The sequence below is a fragment of the Peromyscus leucopus genome, chromosome 12 (genome assembly GCF_004664715.2).
Source record: "Peromyscus leucopus breed LL Stock chromosome 12, UCI_PerLeu_2.1, whole genome shotgun sequence".
In the NCBI taxonomy this organism is placed as follows: domain Eukaryota; kingdom Metazoa; phylum Chordata; class Mammalia; order Rodentia; family Cricetidae; genus Peromyscus; species Peromyscus leucopus.
In genome coordinates, this window is record NC_051073.1 from 568,675 (window position 1) to 586,196 (window position 17,522).

At 47.5% G+C, this 17,522-nt stretch overlaps 1 protein-coding gene across 4 annotated transcripts in view; it reads left to right on the forward strand.

Annotated features, from left to right (window-relative positions):
* Tmprss2 (transmembrane serine protease 2) overlaps window positions 1-15,763 on the forward strand; it is a 40,166-nt gene extending 24,403 nt beyond the window's left edge. For 3 of the 4 annotated variants that reach the window (XM_037209600.1, XM_037209597.1, XM_037209598.1), the window contains 9 exons: window positions 559-685; window positions 3,150-3,260; window positions 6,823-6,866; window positions 8,288-8,456; window positions 9,812-9,987; window positions 11,623-11,718; window positions 12,460-12,602; window positions 13,026-13,178; window positions 14,325-14,485. In XM_037209600.1, coding sequence (XP_037065495.1) covers window positions 559-685; window positions 3,150-3,260; window positions 6,823-6,866; window positions 8,288-8,456; window positions 9,812-9,987; window positions 11,623-11,718; window positions 12,460-12,602; window positions 13,026-13,178; window positions 14,325-14,336 — 1,031 coding nt within the window. In that variant the 3' untranslated portion in view covers window positions 14,337-14,485. Of the gene's footprint in view, window positions 1-558; window positions 686-3,149; window positions 3,261-6,822; window positions 6,867-8,287; window positions 8,457-9,811; window positions 9,988-11,622; window positions 11,719-12,459; window positions 12,603-13,025; window positions 13,179-14,324 lie in introns of all 4 variants that reach the window. The other variant, XM_037209599.1, reaches the window with a different exon arrangement.
* The last annotated feature ends 1,759 nt before the right edge of the window (window positions 15,764-17,522 follow it).

A 17,522-nucleotide genomic window follows, 5' to 3' on the forward strand; every position in this document is an offset into this window, starting at 1 on the left:
ATGTAATATCACAGAAGGCTAGAATAAGGGCATCATATCTTCTGGAACTGCAGTTACAGGCTGTTCTGAGCTGCCCAACATGGGTGCTGAACTTGGCCCTCTGCAAGGGCAGTATGTACTCTTAATGGCTGTCATCTCTCCAGCCCTTTCTTAGGTTTTTTAGTCTAGACTTTTCATATGCTTGGGATTGCCCAATCTGTGGGCTGCTGTGACTCTGTCACTTTGTGTCATGCCTTAAAGGCCCATTCATGTAGTGAGTCCCATCAGAGCTTTATTCCCATTGACAGCTGAATGACTTTCCATCACACTGCTTGGCTGTGGCATCCAATGAGGGTCACTGACAGGCTGTGGGCATTGTGAAGAATTTATATTTGAATATCCTTTTGGAATTCTTTTAGAATGCTTTTTATCAGGAAAACAGGAGTTCATGTTTCCTATGAGGCCATGGCCCTAGGAAGAAGCTGCTGTGGTGTGCTTGGGCAGTGTGGGGCTAGGGCAGCATCTGGAAGACATGGATTAAGAGTCAAGGACTCATGGGTCATCTTTCTGTTTGAGCAGTTCGCCTCTATGGACCAAGCTTCACCCTCCAGGTTTACTCATCTCAGAGGAAAGCTTGGTATCCTGTGTGCCAGGATGACTGGAATGAGAGCTACGACAGAGCAGCATGTAAAGACATGGGATACAAGTGAGTATGTGCCCTTAGGAGGGACACAGTGCCATCACAATGACACTGACGACAGACAGACCATCTCTCCAGCTCTCTGTATGTGCCAGGCACTGGATGCTGCAGTTACCTTGCAAAAGCTGATCCTACAACCAGAGGGCAGCCTCATCACCCCAAAACTGTCAACCTAGGCTCACTGCCTCTTGTCCTGCACCTTTCCTGGCTACTTGGGAATGCCCATGCAGTGCTGGTGTGACAGGAAGAGGGGTGTAAGACAAGGGCAATGGTCACTTTCTGTCCTTGGAACTTTTCAGATGAGCTGAGCCTTTGCTCTGTTCGCTATAGGCAGGAGCCACTGAGGCTTTGGGAATGGAAGAGACCTGAGCAGAATTACACTTAGGAATTCATTTCTGCTAGGTGGTAATGGCACATGACTTTAATCCTAGCACTCAGGAGGCAGAGACAGGTAGATCTCTGAGTTCAAGCCCAGCCTGATCTACAGAGTGAGTTCCAGGACAGCCAGGGCTGCACAGTGAAACCCTGTCTCAAATAACCAAAAAAGAAAGAAATTCTTCCTGTGTGCAGCAACCAAGGTTGAGAAAGAATAAATCCTGTAGCTAGAGTTTTCCTGCCTTGCCCACAGTCAGGACAAATCTTTGTCACCCGCCAGTCCCACAGCCACTCAGACCCAACCAAGTAAACACAGAGACTTATACTGCTTACAAACTGTATGGCCGTGGCAGGCTTCTTGCTAATTGTTCTTATAGCTTCAATTAATCCATTTCCATAAATCTATACCTTGCCAAGTGACTGGTGGCTTACCGGCATCTTCACATGCTGCTGGTCATGGCGGCAGCTGGCAGTGTCTCCCTGCCTCAGCCTTCTACTTCCCAGAATTCTCCTCCTCCTTGTCCTGCCTATACTTCCTCCTGCCTGGCCACTGGCCAATCAGTTTTTTATTTATTGACCAATCAAAGCAACAGATTTGACATACAGACCATCCCACAGCAAAATCACTTCCTAGCCAGGGGCTCTAGCATTGCCCAGTGTCTTCTGCTATAAAAAAACACTTGAGGCTGGGTTCTTTGTATAGAATGGGGGTTTATTTTAGCCCACTATTCTGGGGGAAATCAAAGATCATGTGTTGGCTTCTGGTGAAGGCCTTGTACTGTTTCATCTCATGGTAGAAAAGTGGGAGAGCTGACGAGCACATGTAGTGGGTGAGGTTGAGGGGGCTGGATCTGCTGTGAAACAACCTGCTTTGGAGAGATTAAAGTCAAACCCTGAGAACAGCATTAATCCCTTTGTGAGAGTGGAGTTGCTGTGGCACAGATGTTACTTAAGTTCCTATTGCCTCTCAACACTGCTGCATCAGAGCCCTCTCAGTGTGTATTTGAAACAGGTAAACCATACCAAACTTTGGCTCTCATGAAGACTGGCAGGCCTCAGGCCTGGGAAGAAAGTTACGATTTTAATGAGGATTTCTCTTCCATGGGTTTGTTGTGAGATCCTATGCACACTAAGACATTCTATTTGCCAGTTCTCAAAGCTGGACTGTTATTTGATGTGAACGCTGGCATCTCAGCTATTGGGACACTCCAAAATGCCACCCTATGGGGTTGGGGAGATGGCGCAGTGGGCAAAGTGTTTGCCACAAATGCATGTGGACTTCAGTTTGATCCCCAGCACCCATGTGAAAGCTAGCCATGGAGGCAAACTGTAATCTCAGTGATGGGGAGGCAGAGATGGGAGGATCTTTGGGGCTTGCTGGCCGGCCAGCCCAGCTGAATTGATGAGATCCAGGTTCAGTAGGAGATTCAGATTCAAAACACAAGGTAGAGGAGGCTAGAAAGATGGTTCAGCAGTTAAAGCACGGACTCCTCTTCCAGAGAATCTGAGTTCAGTCCCCAGCACCCACACAGTGGCTACATCCACCTGTAGCTCTAGTTCTAGGGGGTCCAGCACACTCATCTTGCCTCTGAGAGCACTAGGCTTATGTTTGATGAATAGACACCCATATGCAGGCAGACACACATATAAAATAATAAAATATAACGTGGAGAACAATTGAGGAAGATGCTCAGTGTTGACGTTTGGTCTCCACATACACAAATATCTTGTGACTCAGAGTTTTGGGTACACAGAGACACCCCTGGGTCCAGAACCAGTGGGAATTTTATAACAGCTCAGACTAAGAACTGTACATTTTATTAGACAGTGTATAGTTGGGCACCCTCAGCACCCCATTGTCCTAGCTCACTCGGTCTGAAACACAGCTAATGGGAGACTCTAACCTTACAAGTCAAGGTTTCTGGATTGGATAATGGCTTTCACACAGCATGGCTGAATTTGAGCTTAGGTTTTGTTTTCTAAGGTGTCCCTTCTGCTACAGCCATCATCCAAAGGCGCTTTGTGATGTGGGGTGTGGCTTGTGAGTTCATATGCCTGAAACATTATTTTCAGTAAGATTTTCTGTCATTTCTAGGAACAATTTTTATTCTAGCCAAGGAATACCAGACAGCACCGGAGCAACAAGCTTCATGAAGCTGAACGTAAGCGCAGGCAACATAGACCTCTATAAAAAGCTCTATCACAGGTACGGAGGCCTCCTTTGATTTGCATAATTTGAAGAGGATGAGACAATCCAACAGATGCTGCCATCCTGAGTTGATTTCTCTGTATTCTGGGAGTGATGGGGGATGAGCTTCACACTGCTGGGAGTTAGAGACAGGACCTGCAGCAACCTTGATTTCATTCTTAGCAACTATCTGAGACTACATGCCATTTTGCCACTTTGGTTTCAATCCCTACTCTCTGGCCAGACTTTTGTTGTTATTTGTTTGTTTTTTATTCTCCAGATACTGGGAAGTGTGTCTACTGTGCTAGAGTGTATGCTAGTTAGCTTTTTGTTTCTATAACAAAATGCCTAAGGCAGGCTGTTTTATAGAGAAAAGGGTTTTGTTTTTATTTTGTTGACTAATGCTTTTAGAGAATTGAGTTCCTTATAGCATGGCATGACTCTAGCAGGGTCATCTCACCGTGGCAGGAACACTAAGCCTTGTGTGGCCTCTCTCCTTGTCCTTATGAGGCCACCAGGATTCTGTCACAGAGACTCCCCATCCCATGACTTAATTTCACAGAGACTCACCTTCAAGCATCACAGTTGCATCAAGTCTTTGCTCTGTCAGTACCATGAACATAGATGCTGGGGCTTATTCTCTGGCATGAGCTCAGAGGGACAAACTATATGACACTATAGAATTGAGCACCAGGAGTCCAAGAGATTTTCTGGCCCATGACTAGCAGTGAGAGGACGCCATGGGGTAATGTTCTGGGCCCTGGTGCAAGCATTTGTTGTACCCAAACCACAGATCCTAGGGCTGATGACTGAACTGCTGGGAGTTTGGAGGGGGACATAGACAGCCATCATTTGGGTATGGGTTTACAGGACCATTGGTCTTCTCCAGGTGCTTTTGATGTTGGGGATTTACGGTGTCTTCTTTGTGCAGAGACTTCCCAGGGCCTCATTGTTCTTCTCCAGGTGGCTCAGGTGCCTCCAGGGCTGACTGTCAGGAATTGCATGTCAGGGCTGGAGAACTAATCACTCACTCCACCTCTACTGAGTGGCTTGCCTTTCCGGTGACTACCAGTCAGGATGTCCTGCCATAGGCTGGCTGTCCCTGAGAATGTGGCAGGGCTGGCTGGGCTGGAGAGCAGCACCCGGCTAGGTGTTCCATCTAGACAGTAGGGCTTAGCATAGGTGGCAGGTGTTTTATGTGAGTTGAATGGCTCTTTGTCTTCCACAAGGACTCAGGCTCAGGATTATGCTTAGTTGGCAAGTGCGGAAGGGAGGAGAGAGGAAGTGTAGGCTGCTGGTACAGAAAGGAGCACAGCAAGGAGGGGTAGGCTCAGGCCACCATCCTAGGTGAGGGCCTTCACAACTCCAGAGGTGACTGGCAGGAAAGTTATTGTCTAGTATTGGGTTTCTTAAATTGTGACACCTGTCCACCCAAGAAAATTTTATGCGACCCCTGCCAGGCATTTAGGACTATAATATAGATATACAAATCAAATGTTTGCTGTAATAAATCATAAGTAAAACTATCTTCAAACAACACCTCTGTATATATATATATAATATATATATATATGATTTTACTACTTATTAAAGATTAAAGCAAATTTATATCCTAATGAGATGGATGAGTTTGTTTGTGTGGCACAATATAACCTAAAAAGAGGCAAATTTACTTACATACACAGGAGTAATGGTAGGAAAATATTAAAAGTCCCTGCATTCTGTAATTAAACCTGTATATTTTATACACAGAAATGGGGCATTGCAGTAACATTCTATTGCTCATTACATACAGAAGTCTGGAACCTGCAGAGAGAGGCATTTGCAGAGGCGTTTGCTGGTGCATATGGCCTGACTGTGTGTGCAGTATAAAGTGCCCATGGTGTGTGTTCAGAGTCAAGGTTTCAGTGAAGTCATATGATGTAGAAATGCCCTCTTTCCAATGTTCCCTTCTTGAGGCTACCCACCCGGTACCCTGGTAGAGGCACAAGCTAACCAGGACAGGTGATGGTAGCTTTTTATTTGGGGGTTTGGAAAGGCCCCCATTCAGTGTGTGCATGGGTGATAGTGGAGTGGGCTGGTACATGTGAGGCTCTATCTGTCCCAGTGGCCTACTAGGACATTGATGTTTAGGAAATCAACTGTTCCCTACAGAACTACAGCTGGCAGTTGATGCCACCAGGGCATCGGGACTGTGGCCTCTTCAGTACATCAGGGGTCTATCGGATGGAAAGCACTGATTGTTTCTTTCTCATACACAGCATGAGAAGTTTGACTCCCAACTGAGCGCTGTTTTTTTGTTTATGCTTTTGTTTGTTTGTCCTTGGCAAAGTATTGGTTTTGTTGTCATCTGTGGTTTACATGTAAAGCCATCCAGGGAAATCAGTTTCCAGACCGCTTCCTGATGACACTAGGGGATGGCTGCTCATTCATTGGTAACAGGGTCTTGCTATGTAGCCTATGCTGGCTTTGGACTGGTGATCCTCCTGCCTCACTCAGACTCTCTAGCACTGAAATTTCAAGTGTTTGCCTCGATACCCATGATTTTAAATTATACAAGGACAGAAGTAAAAACTGATGCAACTGTGCCCTCATCCCCAAGTCACCATCCAAGTAGTGTCATAGGTCATCCTTGTATTGAAATGTTGGGGGCAGGAAGACTTTCAGAGTTCATTCAGATTTTTAAAATACTCATGTATGGGACATTTTGGGGCTAGGATGCATGTAAGGACAGAAGTGGTTTGTTTCATGTGTTCCTTTACTTAAATGTATTTAGTCTGTTTGTGTGGGGATACTGCTATGGCACACATGTGAAGGTCAGAGGAATCAGTCCTCTCCATGTGGATTCCAGGTTTTGAACTCAGATTGTCAGACTTGGAGGCAAGTACCCTTACCTGCTGAGCCATCTCACTGGCCCTTGTGTATACCTTATATGCATAGACTGAAGTTGTTAACATCCTAGCATCACTATCATTTGACTGCGACCCTTCATGTATGGTTAGGTGTGAAATTTTCCACTTGTATGGCATTGGGGTTTCAAAGTTTAAAGATTTTGGCACATTGCAGATCAGGGATCAACCTGAATTGTTATCTTTTTCTTTCTTTCTCTTTTTCTTTCTCTTTCTCTCCCTCCCTTCCTTCCTTCCTTCCTTCCTTCCTTCCTTCCTTCCTTCCTTCCTTCCTTCCTTCCTTCCTTTCTTTCTTATGAGACAGGATTTCTCTGTGTAACCTTGGCTGTCCTGGAACTTGTTCTGTAGACCAGGCTGACCCTCAAACTCAGAGATCTGCTTGCCTCTGTCTCCCAAATGCTAGAATTAAAGGTGTGCACCACCATGCCCAGCTTTGAATTGTAATCTTATTCTACCTGTTGGGAAGAGGCAGAAGAGAGTTGACATCATGCCCAAAGGTGCATAGCTGGGATTTGAGACTGGTACTCTGACTGTGTCGATTCTTTGCCACTATCCCCACGTAGGTCTAGTCACATCAGTAGGGTCATTAGTGATGGACAGGAGGCAACACTAGGAGAAGACTTCAGTGTCTCATCCTGGCTGTGGTAACCAGAGTCCCTTCTTCTTTCCAGTGACTCTTGTTCATCCCGCATGGTGGTTTCTTTGCGCTGTATAGGTGAGTACTTCCCAATGGTGATTTTCTATGCTTAGGAGCCAGCCTGTGGCTTTCTTGGGATTTGATGAGGGAAGGCCTCCAGGAGACAGCAGAGATGTGCCTGGAGGCCTCTTGCTTATACCCGGATCTCTATTTTGGAATTTTGCTGCACTGTAGTGTCTACTGAGGGCAGGTGATGGCTGGACTCTGGCAGGCCTTGTTTTTAGGTGCCATCGTGAGAGGGGAGCCCTGGTGGCTCCTTCTCCATGAAGTGGAGGGATGAGATGTTTGTGATCCTGGAGCCTTTGCAGCAGTGACCTGGGCTAGGGCAAAGTCAGAGCAGTGTCATGCAGTTTTCTACTGGGACTCCTAAGGAGAAAGCCTAACACCAAGCATGCCCTTCTTCCTTCCCTCAGTAGCTTGTGTGGTAGCTCACTGGAGTCCCCTCTGTGTGTGTGTGAACTGCTCATGGACCCCACATGGGGTAAATACAGATGCCCAGCTCAGGCCTGGGACTTGAAGCTCACCTTTTGGCAAAGGAGCTCTGAGTCTCCTTAAGGTCCTCTGTAGGTGTTGCACAACCAGGGGAGCGCTGCTGTTCACCCTTTGCCACATGTGCCTCACAGGTACTCAAAGTCACTTACAAAGAGGTTCAGGCGACACTTGGAGGATGCTTCCAGAAGTCCTGCCCCACACTGTGCCAAGATGCACCAGGCCTGCTCAGCTAGCACCCACCCCATAGCAGCCACTGGCATGGGGACCTTCCAGCACATTGGGTAGTTTCCAACATCTACTTCTCATATTACCTTGATTTCTCTCAATTGAGAACTTGCCCCACACTTGTGAAGTTTCTAGAGTCAGGGGCTGCTGACTCTGGAGTAGAAAGATCTCCTCTCTCAGTCAACTGGTCAGCAAAGAACCTGTTTCTTATTTCCTGAGGGGTACTCAGACTTCACCAACTCCTATTACCATTCACTTACATCCTCACTCAGCCCCTCACATGACCTCACGTCCTCTCATCTCACCTTTTTAGCACCTGCTGAAGCTCTCACTTGCCTCCTCACTCACTCTTCCGCCTTTTCTACCTCCCTTTTCTTTGCCCAGAAGTTCTGGGTGTGGAGTGCTGAGTATATCAGTCTCCTTAAGGAGCTTGCTACCCAGGACCTTCCCAGTCATGCCTACCAGAAATCCAGTGAAATTGGGTACCAATAAGAATTAGTCAGTGCTCCAGCCTGGGTGGCCCTTTAGGGACCTAGGAGAGTATCTACCTCCCACTTGCTACTCCTAATAATAAGGAAAGAGAGGCGGCAACAGTTGCCTTCCATCAGCCCCACCGCCAGAAAAAGGCAGCCGAGTTGAGCACATAGTGGTTAGCTTTGTGCTGACTCTGATGTCACCTGTTGACTTTTGACTGACACCTAACATGTGCTTGTCACCCTCAGAGTGTGGAGTCCGCTCAGTGAGACGTCAGAACAGGATTGTGGGTGGATCGAGTGCCTCACTAGGAGATTGGCCCTGGCAGGTCAGCCTGCATGTCCAAGGCATCCATGTCTGTGGAGGCTCCATCATCACCCCTGAGTGGATTGTGACAGCTGCTCACTGTGTGGAAGAGTATGTCTATATCCTGTGAGGTCTGGGGTAGTAGGGTGGAGTCACATGGCCAAGACTCCTGGGTTTGGAGTGTGGCTTTGCCACCATATGACCCATACCAAGCTGTATGGCAGCTCCTATGTCCTGTGTGTAATGGGGTGAGTACTGCTGGGTGGTGGATATATGCACTGCAGGTGCACAGTCTCATCCACTCATTAGACAAATGTTTATGTGGTCTCTCTTGCTTGCTGCTGCATACCAGCTTAGGATAAGGATGATTGTTGACAGCACCGTGACTGGGTGTGTTCCAGTTGCCATCTTCTCAGCTCTGTCTATAAGTTTGGAGAGCCCCTGCTCTATCAGTCTCATTTCTCCTGGATATGTCCACTCTGACAACCTCACACTGCCCTAGTGGGTTCTCTGGAAGCCTGTATATACACCCTTGGTCTTGGCATTACACTCAAGATGGGCAAGAAGGATAAGGACAGCCATACTGAGTAGTGTCAGCTCTTGCCAGAGACACTGTTCCCATTCTGTTTTTCCTTCTTCCTTCTTCCCCTCTCCCTCTCTCTCTCCTTTTCTTCCATCCTTCCTCATCTCTTCCTTCCATCTCTTTCCTTTCCTCCCTTCCTTCCCAAGGATTTTGCTATGTAGCTCAGGCCGACCTCAAATGGATAATTCTCCTGCCTCAGCCTCCTGAGTGCAGGGATATACCCCAATTCCAGCATCACAGATTCTTTATTAGACAGGTTTGGGGCACTTGCTGCCTTAAGTGAGGCTCAGATCCTGGCTCAGCCATTCTCTGGCTGTGTGGTCTTGGAAAGATGACTGACTCAGTGTCTCTCTCAGTCTGGTGATACCATCTGTCACACAGGAGTGCCCTCCTCCTCTTCCCAGGCACTGCTAGAAAGTTAGGGAGCTACCTTACCTGGGACTTCCCTTTCTTCCTTTTATATCCCAGATTCTGAGGTCCCTTTGGTAGTTGAAGTTCTTCGATGAAAGGAAGGGCGTGACTGGTATCAAACACCAAGTATGCATTTATTAAGCACCCACTGTGTGTCAGTAAATGCTCTGGCATATAAAGATTAGTGAGACAGTCTTGTTAGAAATGTGATTTTAAGTTTCATAGAAGGGTGCTGGCCCTATTTGTGGGCTGGTGCAGAGGACAGGAGAAGAAACCAAATCCTCAGACAGCTATTCAGCAGCAGGGAGCTGTGGGGAGGTGGGAGGGAAGTGGGGAGCCCCTGTCCCACAGTTTCACTCTGTGGCTTGGAGTACTCATCTCACTCCAGACCTCAGCATATGTGTTTTAAAGATTGGAGGGAACACCTTGTATCTGTGGTCCTGAGTTTCCATATGCTGTCTCTGTCTCCCAGACCCCTCAGCAACCCGAGGTACTGGACGGCATTCACAGGGATTTTGAAACAGACTCTCATGTTCTATGGAAGAAGACACCAGGTAGAAAAAGTGATTTCCCATCCAAATTACGACTCTAAGACCAAGAATAACGACATTGCTCTCATGAAGCTGCAGACGCCTCTGACTTTTAACGGTATGTGAGGCTCTTTCCACTAGAGGGCAGTAACTCCCTCTAGTAGTGTGGGTCAGCTTCAAATACTGCTTACTATCACTGTGGGACAATATCCTCTCCAGCTGAGGCCATCTGGTCGATAATGTGTAAAGATTACTGCTTTTAAAAGTAGTTAAATTATTTTTTAACTTTTCTGTGATGGGTGTTTTGCCTGTATGTGTACCACTTGTGTGCCTGGCGCCTACAGAGACCAGAGTGGGTGTTACATTCCTTGGGACAGTTGTGAGCCTCCATGTGAGTGCTGAAAATCAGTCATGGGTCCTCTGGAAGGACCCACTGAGTCATCTCTCTCAAGACAACGGTTCTTTCTTTTTTAAACAAATATGTTCTGAAAGCAGGATACTTTAAAATTGAAATGTAGACCTTTAGCTTTTTTAAAAATATGTTTTCTCCAATATTTTGTAAACATTTAAGAATCACAGAAATGGTAATAATGTATTTTTAAAAGAAATTTAATGAGTTTTTTCCATTAAAAAGTAGTCTGTAAACTATTTCCTTTTTTATTTATTTATTTTTGTTTTTTTCGAGACAGGGTTTCTTTGTGTAGCCCTGGCTGTCCAAGAACTTACTCTGTAGACTAAGCTGGCCTCAGACTCACAGAGATCCATCTGCCTCTGCCTTCCGAGTGCTGGGATTAAAGGCGTGAGCCACCACTGCCAGGCTCTATTTCATTTTTTAAGTTATACTTTTAAATTCATTCTTTGAGATTTTGATAATGTATATAATATATTTTTATTTGGTGGGGCAGGGTCTTGTGTAGCTTAAGTGGGTCCTTCTATGTAGCCATGTGTAACCTTGAGTTTCCTGGTCCTCCTGCTTCTACCTCCTGAGTGCAGGGATTACAGGCATGTGCCACCAAGCCTGGTTTTATGAGGTGCTGGGCATGAAATCCAGGGCTTTGTGCATGCTAGGCAGGCACTTTTTGCCAACTGGGCTACATCCCTAGTCCCTTCCTTAGGTTCTTATTATCCCTTTTCTATTCTATGCAAGAGCATGGAATGTTCTAGAATCTACAGATGACAACCGACTTCTCTCCTGAAGTGCTTGTATTTAAGCTGGGGGACCAACTCGCACACAAAATAGCAGATCCTTGAGAGATGGTGTGGCTTTGGGACAAGCTGGAACCATCAGCTTCTGAGCAATGGCCATCACCAGTCCTTTCTTCCCCTGTCACTCAGAGGCCAGAGTGCTGTGTTTTGTTTATCTATCTATCTATCTATCTATCTATCTATCTATTTATCTATTTTTTGAGACAGCGTTTCTCTGTGTAGCTTTGGAGCCTATAGACCAGGCTGGCCTTGAACTCACAGAGATCCGCCTGGCTCTGCCTCCTGAGTGCTGGAATTAAAGGCGTGCGCCACCACTGCCCGGCTTGTGTGCTGTGTTTTAGAAGCAGAGCCAGCACTTAATTCTAGATATGAGTAGCAAATGTCCAGAGAAACTATCAGGAAGCAGGCCTGCCAGGATGGGAACAAGGGGTCCAGGACCCACAGGAACCTGGGTTTCTGGAAAAAGCAGAGCATCGGGCAGCCAGGGGAGACTCTCACAGAAGCCCTGTAGGCCTGGATAACTCATCCTTTGTTCTTCTTTAAATAGATGAAGTGAAGCCAGTGTGTCTGCCAAACCCAGGCATGATGCTGGACCTAGCCCAGGAATGCTGGATTTCAGGGTGGGGGGCCACCTATGAGAAAGGTAAGGCTTTGGGCCACATAGGATGGGATAATGATTTCCACAGTGGGACCTCCTCATCTGAATCCCAGTTCTGTTATTCAGTGGCTAATGACTTTGGACAACTTACCTAAGCTATGTGCCTTTCTTTCCCCATTTGATTAACAGAAAATATTGAATCAGCCCTGCCTAGTACATAGGGAAAGGGCTTGTTATTGTGATGGTCTGAGGGAATGTACTTCTTCATTCCTGTGACAAAATTCTTGACCAAAGTAGATCAAGGGAAGAAGGGCTTATTTTTCACAGTTTGAAAATGCAGTCCATCACTGAGAGGAAGACATGCCATCAGGACCTCAAGGCGTTGGATCTCTCTCTCTCTCTCTCTCTCTCTCTCTCTCTCTCTCTCTCTCTCTCTCTCTCTCACACACACACACACACACACACATACTATATTATCAAGATGGGGAGAGAGATGAATACTGAGGCTTAGCCCACTTTCTCATTTTATTCAGCCTGGGACCCAGCCTATAAAATGGTGCCACCCATCTTTAAGGCATTTTCCCTCCTCAATTTACCGACTCTAGAAACTCCCTTGTAGACATGCTCAGAGGTTTGTCTCCTGGGTTCTTCTAGATCCTGTCAATCAATGTTAACCATTAGAGGGAGGGAGGGAGAATAGAAGAGAGGTATGAGATTATCTATATAAAGTGCGGCTTCTTGAGGAAGATGTCCACAAGAGCTGCTAGCTGATGCCTCTGTTGTTAGGGAAGACCTCGGATGTGCTGAATGCTGCCATGGTACCCTTGATTGAGACCTCCAGATGTAATAGTAAATACATATACAACAACCTTATCACACCAGCCATGATCTGTGCCGGCTTCCTGCAGGGCACTGTGGACTCTTGCCAGGTAATTGTGAATTTTCATTCAGCCTTGGAGTGTGTAGTTCCCATTGAACCCCTATGAGACACGAGGCTCTGATGGGATCAGAGATACCTCCCAGGGACACAGGGCCAGTTGGGAGTGGAGTGGGGAGGGATGGTTACTAGCAGCATTTATGCCTTCGGCAGAAACCAGTGCTAATCACACTATGGTCTCCAGAGAGGCTTTTGTTTGGCACAAGTGTGGTCTGTCATGCACTTGCAAACAGCTAGCTGGCATAGACCAACTTCATCTTTTGGAATATGTCTCTATGACCATTGTCTCCTGCTGGAGAGACAGACCCTTACCACCTTTCATATCCAGATACTGTGTCCTCACTGGTGCATGGTGCATGGTGGCAGTGTGCTGTAGTGTGCCTTTCTCTTCTCAGTAACTTGCTATGTTCTCCAGGGAGACAGTGGAGGGCCGCTGGTTACTTTGAAGAATGGCATCTGGTGGCTGATTGGGGACACAAGCTGGGGTTCCGGCTGTGCCAAGGCATTCAGACCTGGAGTGTACGGGAACGTGACAGTATTTACAGACTGGATCTACCAGCAAATGAGGGTAACTTCCCTAATTCCTGGGTTATCTATCTCCTTGAGCTCAAGCCACAGGTCTGGGAGGAATGCACCATGTCAGGAAACAGACACTTTCAAGGCCTGAACTGCTCCTGGATCACCTTTTACCCCTCTGCTCCAGAGTCCCTCTCCCCATCCCTCTGGTTTCCCAATCCCTTTATACCCCTGAGCCTATGATGCCTGCATACCTCTGGCAGTCGCACACATCAACATCACTGGCTTCCCTGCTAGTGCTGATGGCAGAGCTGGACTCATAGAACCTTCCTGGCTCCCCATTCTGGTGAAGGGTCAGCAGAGCCAGGCACCCATCCAGCCTTCATCCACTCACATAGCTGGGTGAGGGAATAGTCAGAATGGCACTCTTCCTCACAGGGGTCTCTTGAGGGTCATTAGGGCAGCCTTCATGCAGAGAGAAAGGGGCGGTTAGAGATCTCAAGTCCCCAACTCGGGTCCAGGGGAGGCTGCACAGCAAGGAAGAAGCCGGGGCTTGCTGTGAGCTGGCCTTCCTGGCTCATCCACACAACCTGTCGGAGCCCCAGCCCACTTCGTCCCAGGGATCAGAATGATGGTTTGCTTAGACATGCGCTCATAGGAGGGGTTCCTAGAGAAAGAGCATATATCCCAGTATCTGCCTGATAAAGGACTAAGACCAGGTCATGAGGCCTGACCATGTCAACGCAAGTGACACCTGGGCTCAGGGTGTCACATCATTCCATGGGAAGTCTTCTCCTGGCAGAGGCAGAAGTGGGAACAGAAAAGCCAGACTATGCTGAGGGACACAAAGATGAAGCTAGAGAAGGGGGCAGAATGGAGGGAGCTGACAAGCAGGTATATTTAAGCCTAAAGGACACTCAGCATGGCCTCAAGGAAGGCCAGTGCTAAGTGGGAGGGGACACCACAGGTAAGAATGGAAGACCCCATAAGTGACATCTCTAGGTAGAGTGTGTCCTGAGTCAAGCAAGCTTCTGGGCAGAGGCCCATGTGTTTCCTGCACCTGTGTGTGACCTGAGCTCAACCTGCAGAAGTCTGTGAGGCCTGTGCTCAGACTCTGGGTCTCTCACATCACCAGGGGAAACAGACAGCTTTGCCTGTCTTAGGCGAGTAACCTTATCTCCTCTTCCTGTTTGCACAGGCGAACAGCTAATCCACGTGGCCTTGGCTCTGACTTCTTTTGTCTTCAACACCCTTCTGCAAGAACACCAAGGGGCTGATTTCTAACTCCTGTGCACAATGTACCTTTTGAGATGATTCAAAGGGCTTTCACTTTATTAAACAGTGACTTGTCTGACTGCGCTCCCTGGTCCTGCGAGGGCTTCAGTGCCCCACCCCAGGCCACTTCTGTGGCTCCCATCCAGAAGGAATGATGATCCTGCTGGGTTTGGGCACATAGGGCCAAATGCAGAGGAGGGTGGCACTGTCATGCTCAGCCTCCTTTTTGGCTCATGCTCAGGCCTCTTTTGGATGAATAAAGACTATGACCTCTGAATAGCCTAATGGCCTAACAAAGAGTAGGGAAGCCAGGCAGGGCCTTGGGCCCTGGGACAGACATCTTAAGAGAGCTACTATAGCCTGTGGCCTGACTCTGTGTACAGTTTGGGTTGGTCATATTATTATGACTCCATTAGCAACCAGGGTGAACATGGCTGGGAGCAAAGGGTTCTCTCTCCTGCATGTTGACATAACATCCACTTCTAAGGGTAACAGAGCTTTTGCCAGGCTGAGAGCCTAGGCAGAGCCCTCAGAGCAAGAAGCTAATGTCAACATGTTCCCCTTGCCCACTTGTCCCTTGGGTGACATGGTGTCATTCAGTCTGGTTCTTGGCTCCCCACAGTTTTCTCAGCCTCTCAGAGCCTGAGACTCACCTCAGTACCTGGTGCTGAGTACTGGTACCAGTACCAGTACTCAATACCTAGTACCTGATGGATCCTGTATAGTTCAGCTAGTCTCCTGAAGGATGAGGTCCATCAGAATCAGGGACATGTGATTCCAGTAACATTGCTTCTGGATCATGTTTCTTCTCTTACTACCTCACTGCTCCTGGAGCACTAGCCTGGATGGATGTCTAGTGTTCACCTGCATTTGGACTGTGTGATTGTGCCTCAGATATTAGACCTCTTCCAGGTGGTGAGGTTTTTCTGTAGAAGTTCTTAGTTTGGGACAAAGATGAAAAAGAGGAAGTCATTGTTCTATGTTCTCTTCTAGCCCTGGCTTTATACCAGGAAGACCATGCCAGAATTACCAAGTATGAAGTATGAGTGTCTTACCTATGGTGAGGCTCTGCCTCCTTCCCTCTGCCTGGTTCTCCAGAAGGGAGTGGATGGGTCATAGCTGGAACTCCATCTTTTCTGGGAAGGGACTCCCATCCAGGGGAGGGTCATGCACTCCATGATGCTTCCTCTGGGAGCAGCACCCAGGGACCTTCTCAGATGCAATGCCAGAATAAATGTGCAAGCACCTTGAAGTGTGAAAACATGTCCCCGCCCCAGCTCTCCCTGTCTGTGCTCTTGGTTGGTTATTTCCTGCTTTGTGTTTGTTCTGAGTTTCCACTGTGAAATATATGAATAAAGTTTATAATTTTTTCCATTATTCAATGACTCTGTAGTCGTGCCCCAGGAGCAGGGCCAGGCTGCAATAGTTTGGGAAGGATGCCAGTGCTGCTGCTGGGTTGGAGAGTGATGCTATCAGAATACCAGCCTAGCACTGGCAGGCCCTGGTTGGATCCTGTGCTTGGACTCTTCCAATGTCTTCCAGTGACTCCTGCAAGAGCTTTACCAGCTCTCCAACACAGCACCCCCAAAGCCAGACTCCAGGAGCCACCATTACCACATCTCTACCCCAGTTCCTCAATACTCCCTCACAGCCCCTTGGCCCTGGAACCATGGAAAGGAGCAGAACAGGCACCTGGTAAAACCCATTTATGCCAGCTGTTACATGATGTCCTTAGCTCTGGAGACATAGCTCCAGGCTTCCGCATTCTCAGGCCACCTGACTCAGACTGAGTCCAGCATCTGTACTCTGTGGTTTCTTCCCAAACCCCAGACGGTTCATGGTGACACAGATGCCGCCTCACACGTTGTTACTCCTCTTCCCTGCAATTGGGACTGTGGCAGGAGAAAGTTGGATCTGGTCTCCTACACAAGAGGTAACAGCCACTCTGCTTGACATTCTTAGCACATGTGTGTTTCTGACGCCATTTCTTTTCTTTTCTCTTCCCATTTTTTGTCTTGCCCTCCACCAGGGTCTTATTGTATACCAGGGAAGCCTCAAACTTGACATAGCTGATAATCACTTTGACCTTCCTACCTTCTTCCCTCTACCTCCAGAGCGCTAGAATCACAGGCATGCATCACCACACCTGGTTTCATGTGGTATTGGGGATGGAACCCAGAGCTTACCAGACATTGGGCAAGCACATTGAACCCACAGCCATCAGCTGCACAGCTCAGCCCAAACAAACATTCCCAAACATGATCCCATTAGATGTTTCTGCCTCTTGGGCTGAGGATGTATCACAGATATGCAACACTGTTCAGGGCTGTGCAGCAGCGAAATTATGATGAAAATACAAACACACAAAAAGCCAATTTGGGGCTTCAGTGTGTACTAGGACAGCAAAGCGCCAGCTGCTGGCCTCCACTGGGGATGCCCATTCAGAGCTGCAGATTTCTGCCTTGACGCTGCAAGAGAAATTCACAAACCAGACATTGGAGACATTGACAAATGATGCTGGTTTAATGTGTTACCCTGGGGAAAGAAGCTGGGGTGTTTCCTTTAGTCATGTTGGAAAATTTCATCTTAGGCCGTTTTCATTTGTGAATGATGATGACTTTACTTGAAAGATTAAGTTAAAAGCAACCAGATGAGGGAAACACTGATGTTGGTGTAGTTAAACACTATTGACTTTTGGAGCATAAATTAACCCAGCATTTCATTAGAGTGAAAATCCACATTGCCAGCTTTTCATAGCTGGGCAAGGAAGGAAATGAATCCAGACTCGAATCCACACTTGAAATGATCAGTGGTTGGCTGAGTTTGGGGTGACAGTCCTGCCCTGAGCTCATGATCCTGGGGTTCTCCCCAGATATGGGTCCCTGATTTCCAAGCTATTTTCCATTCAGGCCAAGGCTGTGGTTCCAGAAGCATACCTGCCTGGTGTAACTCTGTCTAATCACAGTGCAGAGGATTGGCTACATGGTGTGATGTGGCCCAGGTTCACTTCAGACGGTGCAGTGTTTGACAAGGGCTTTAATTTTTGTACTTGGAAAGAAGGCTTAGAAGTCCCCCAGGGAGCTGCTGGTTCATCCCAAGTGCATCAGCCTGCAGTGGTGGT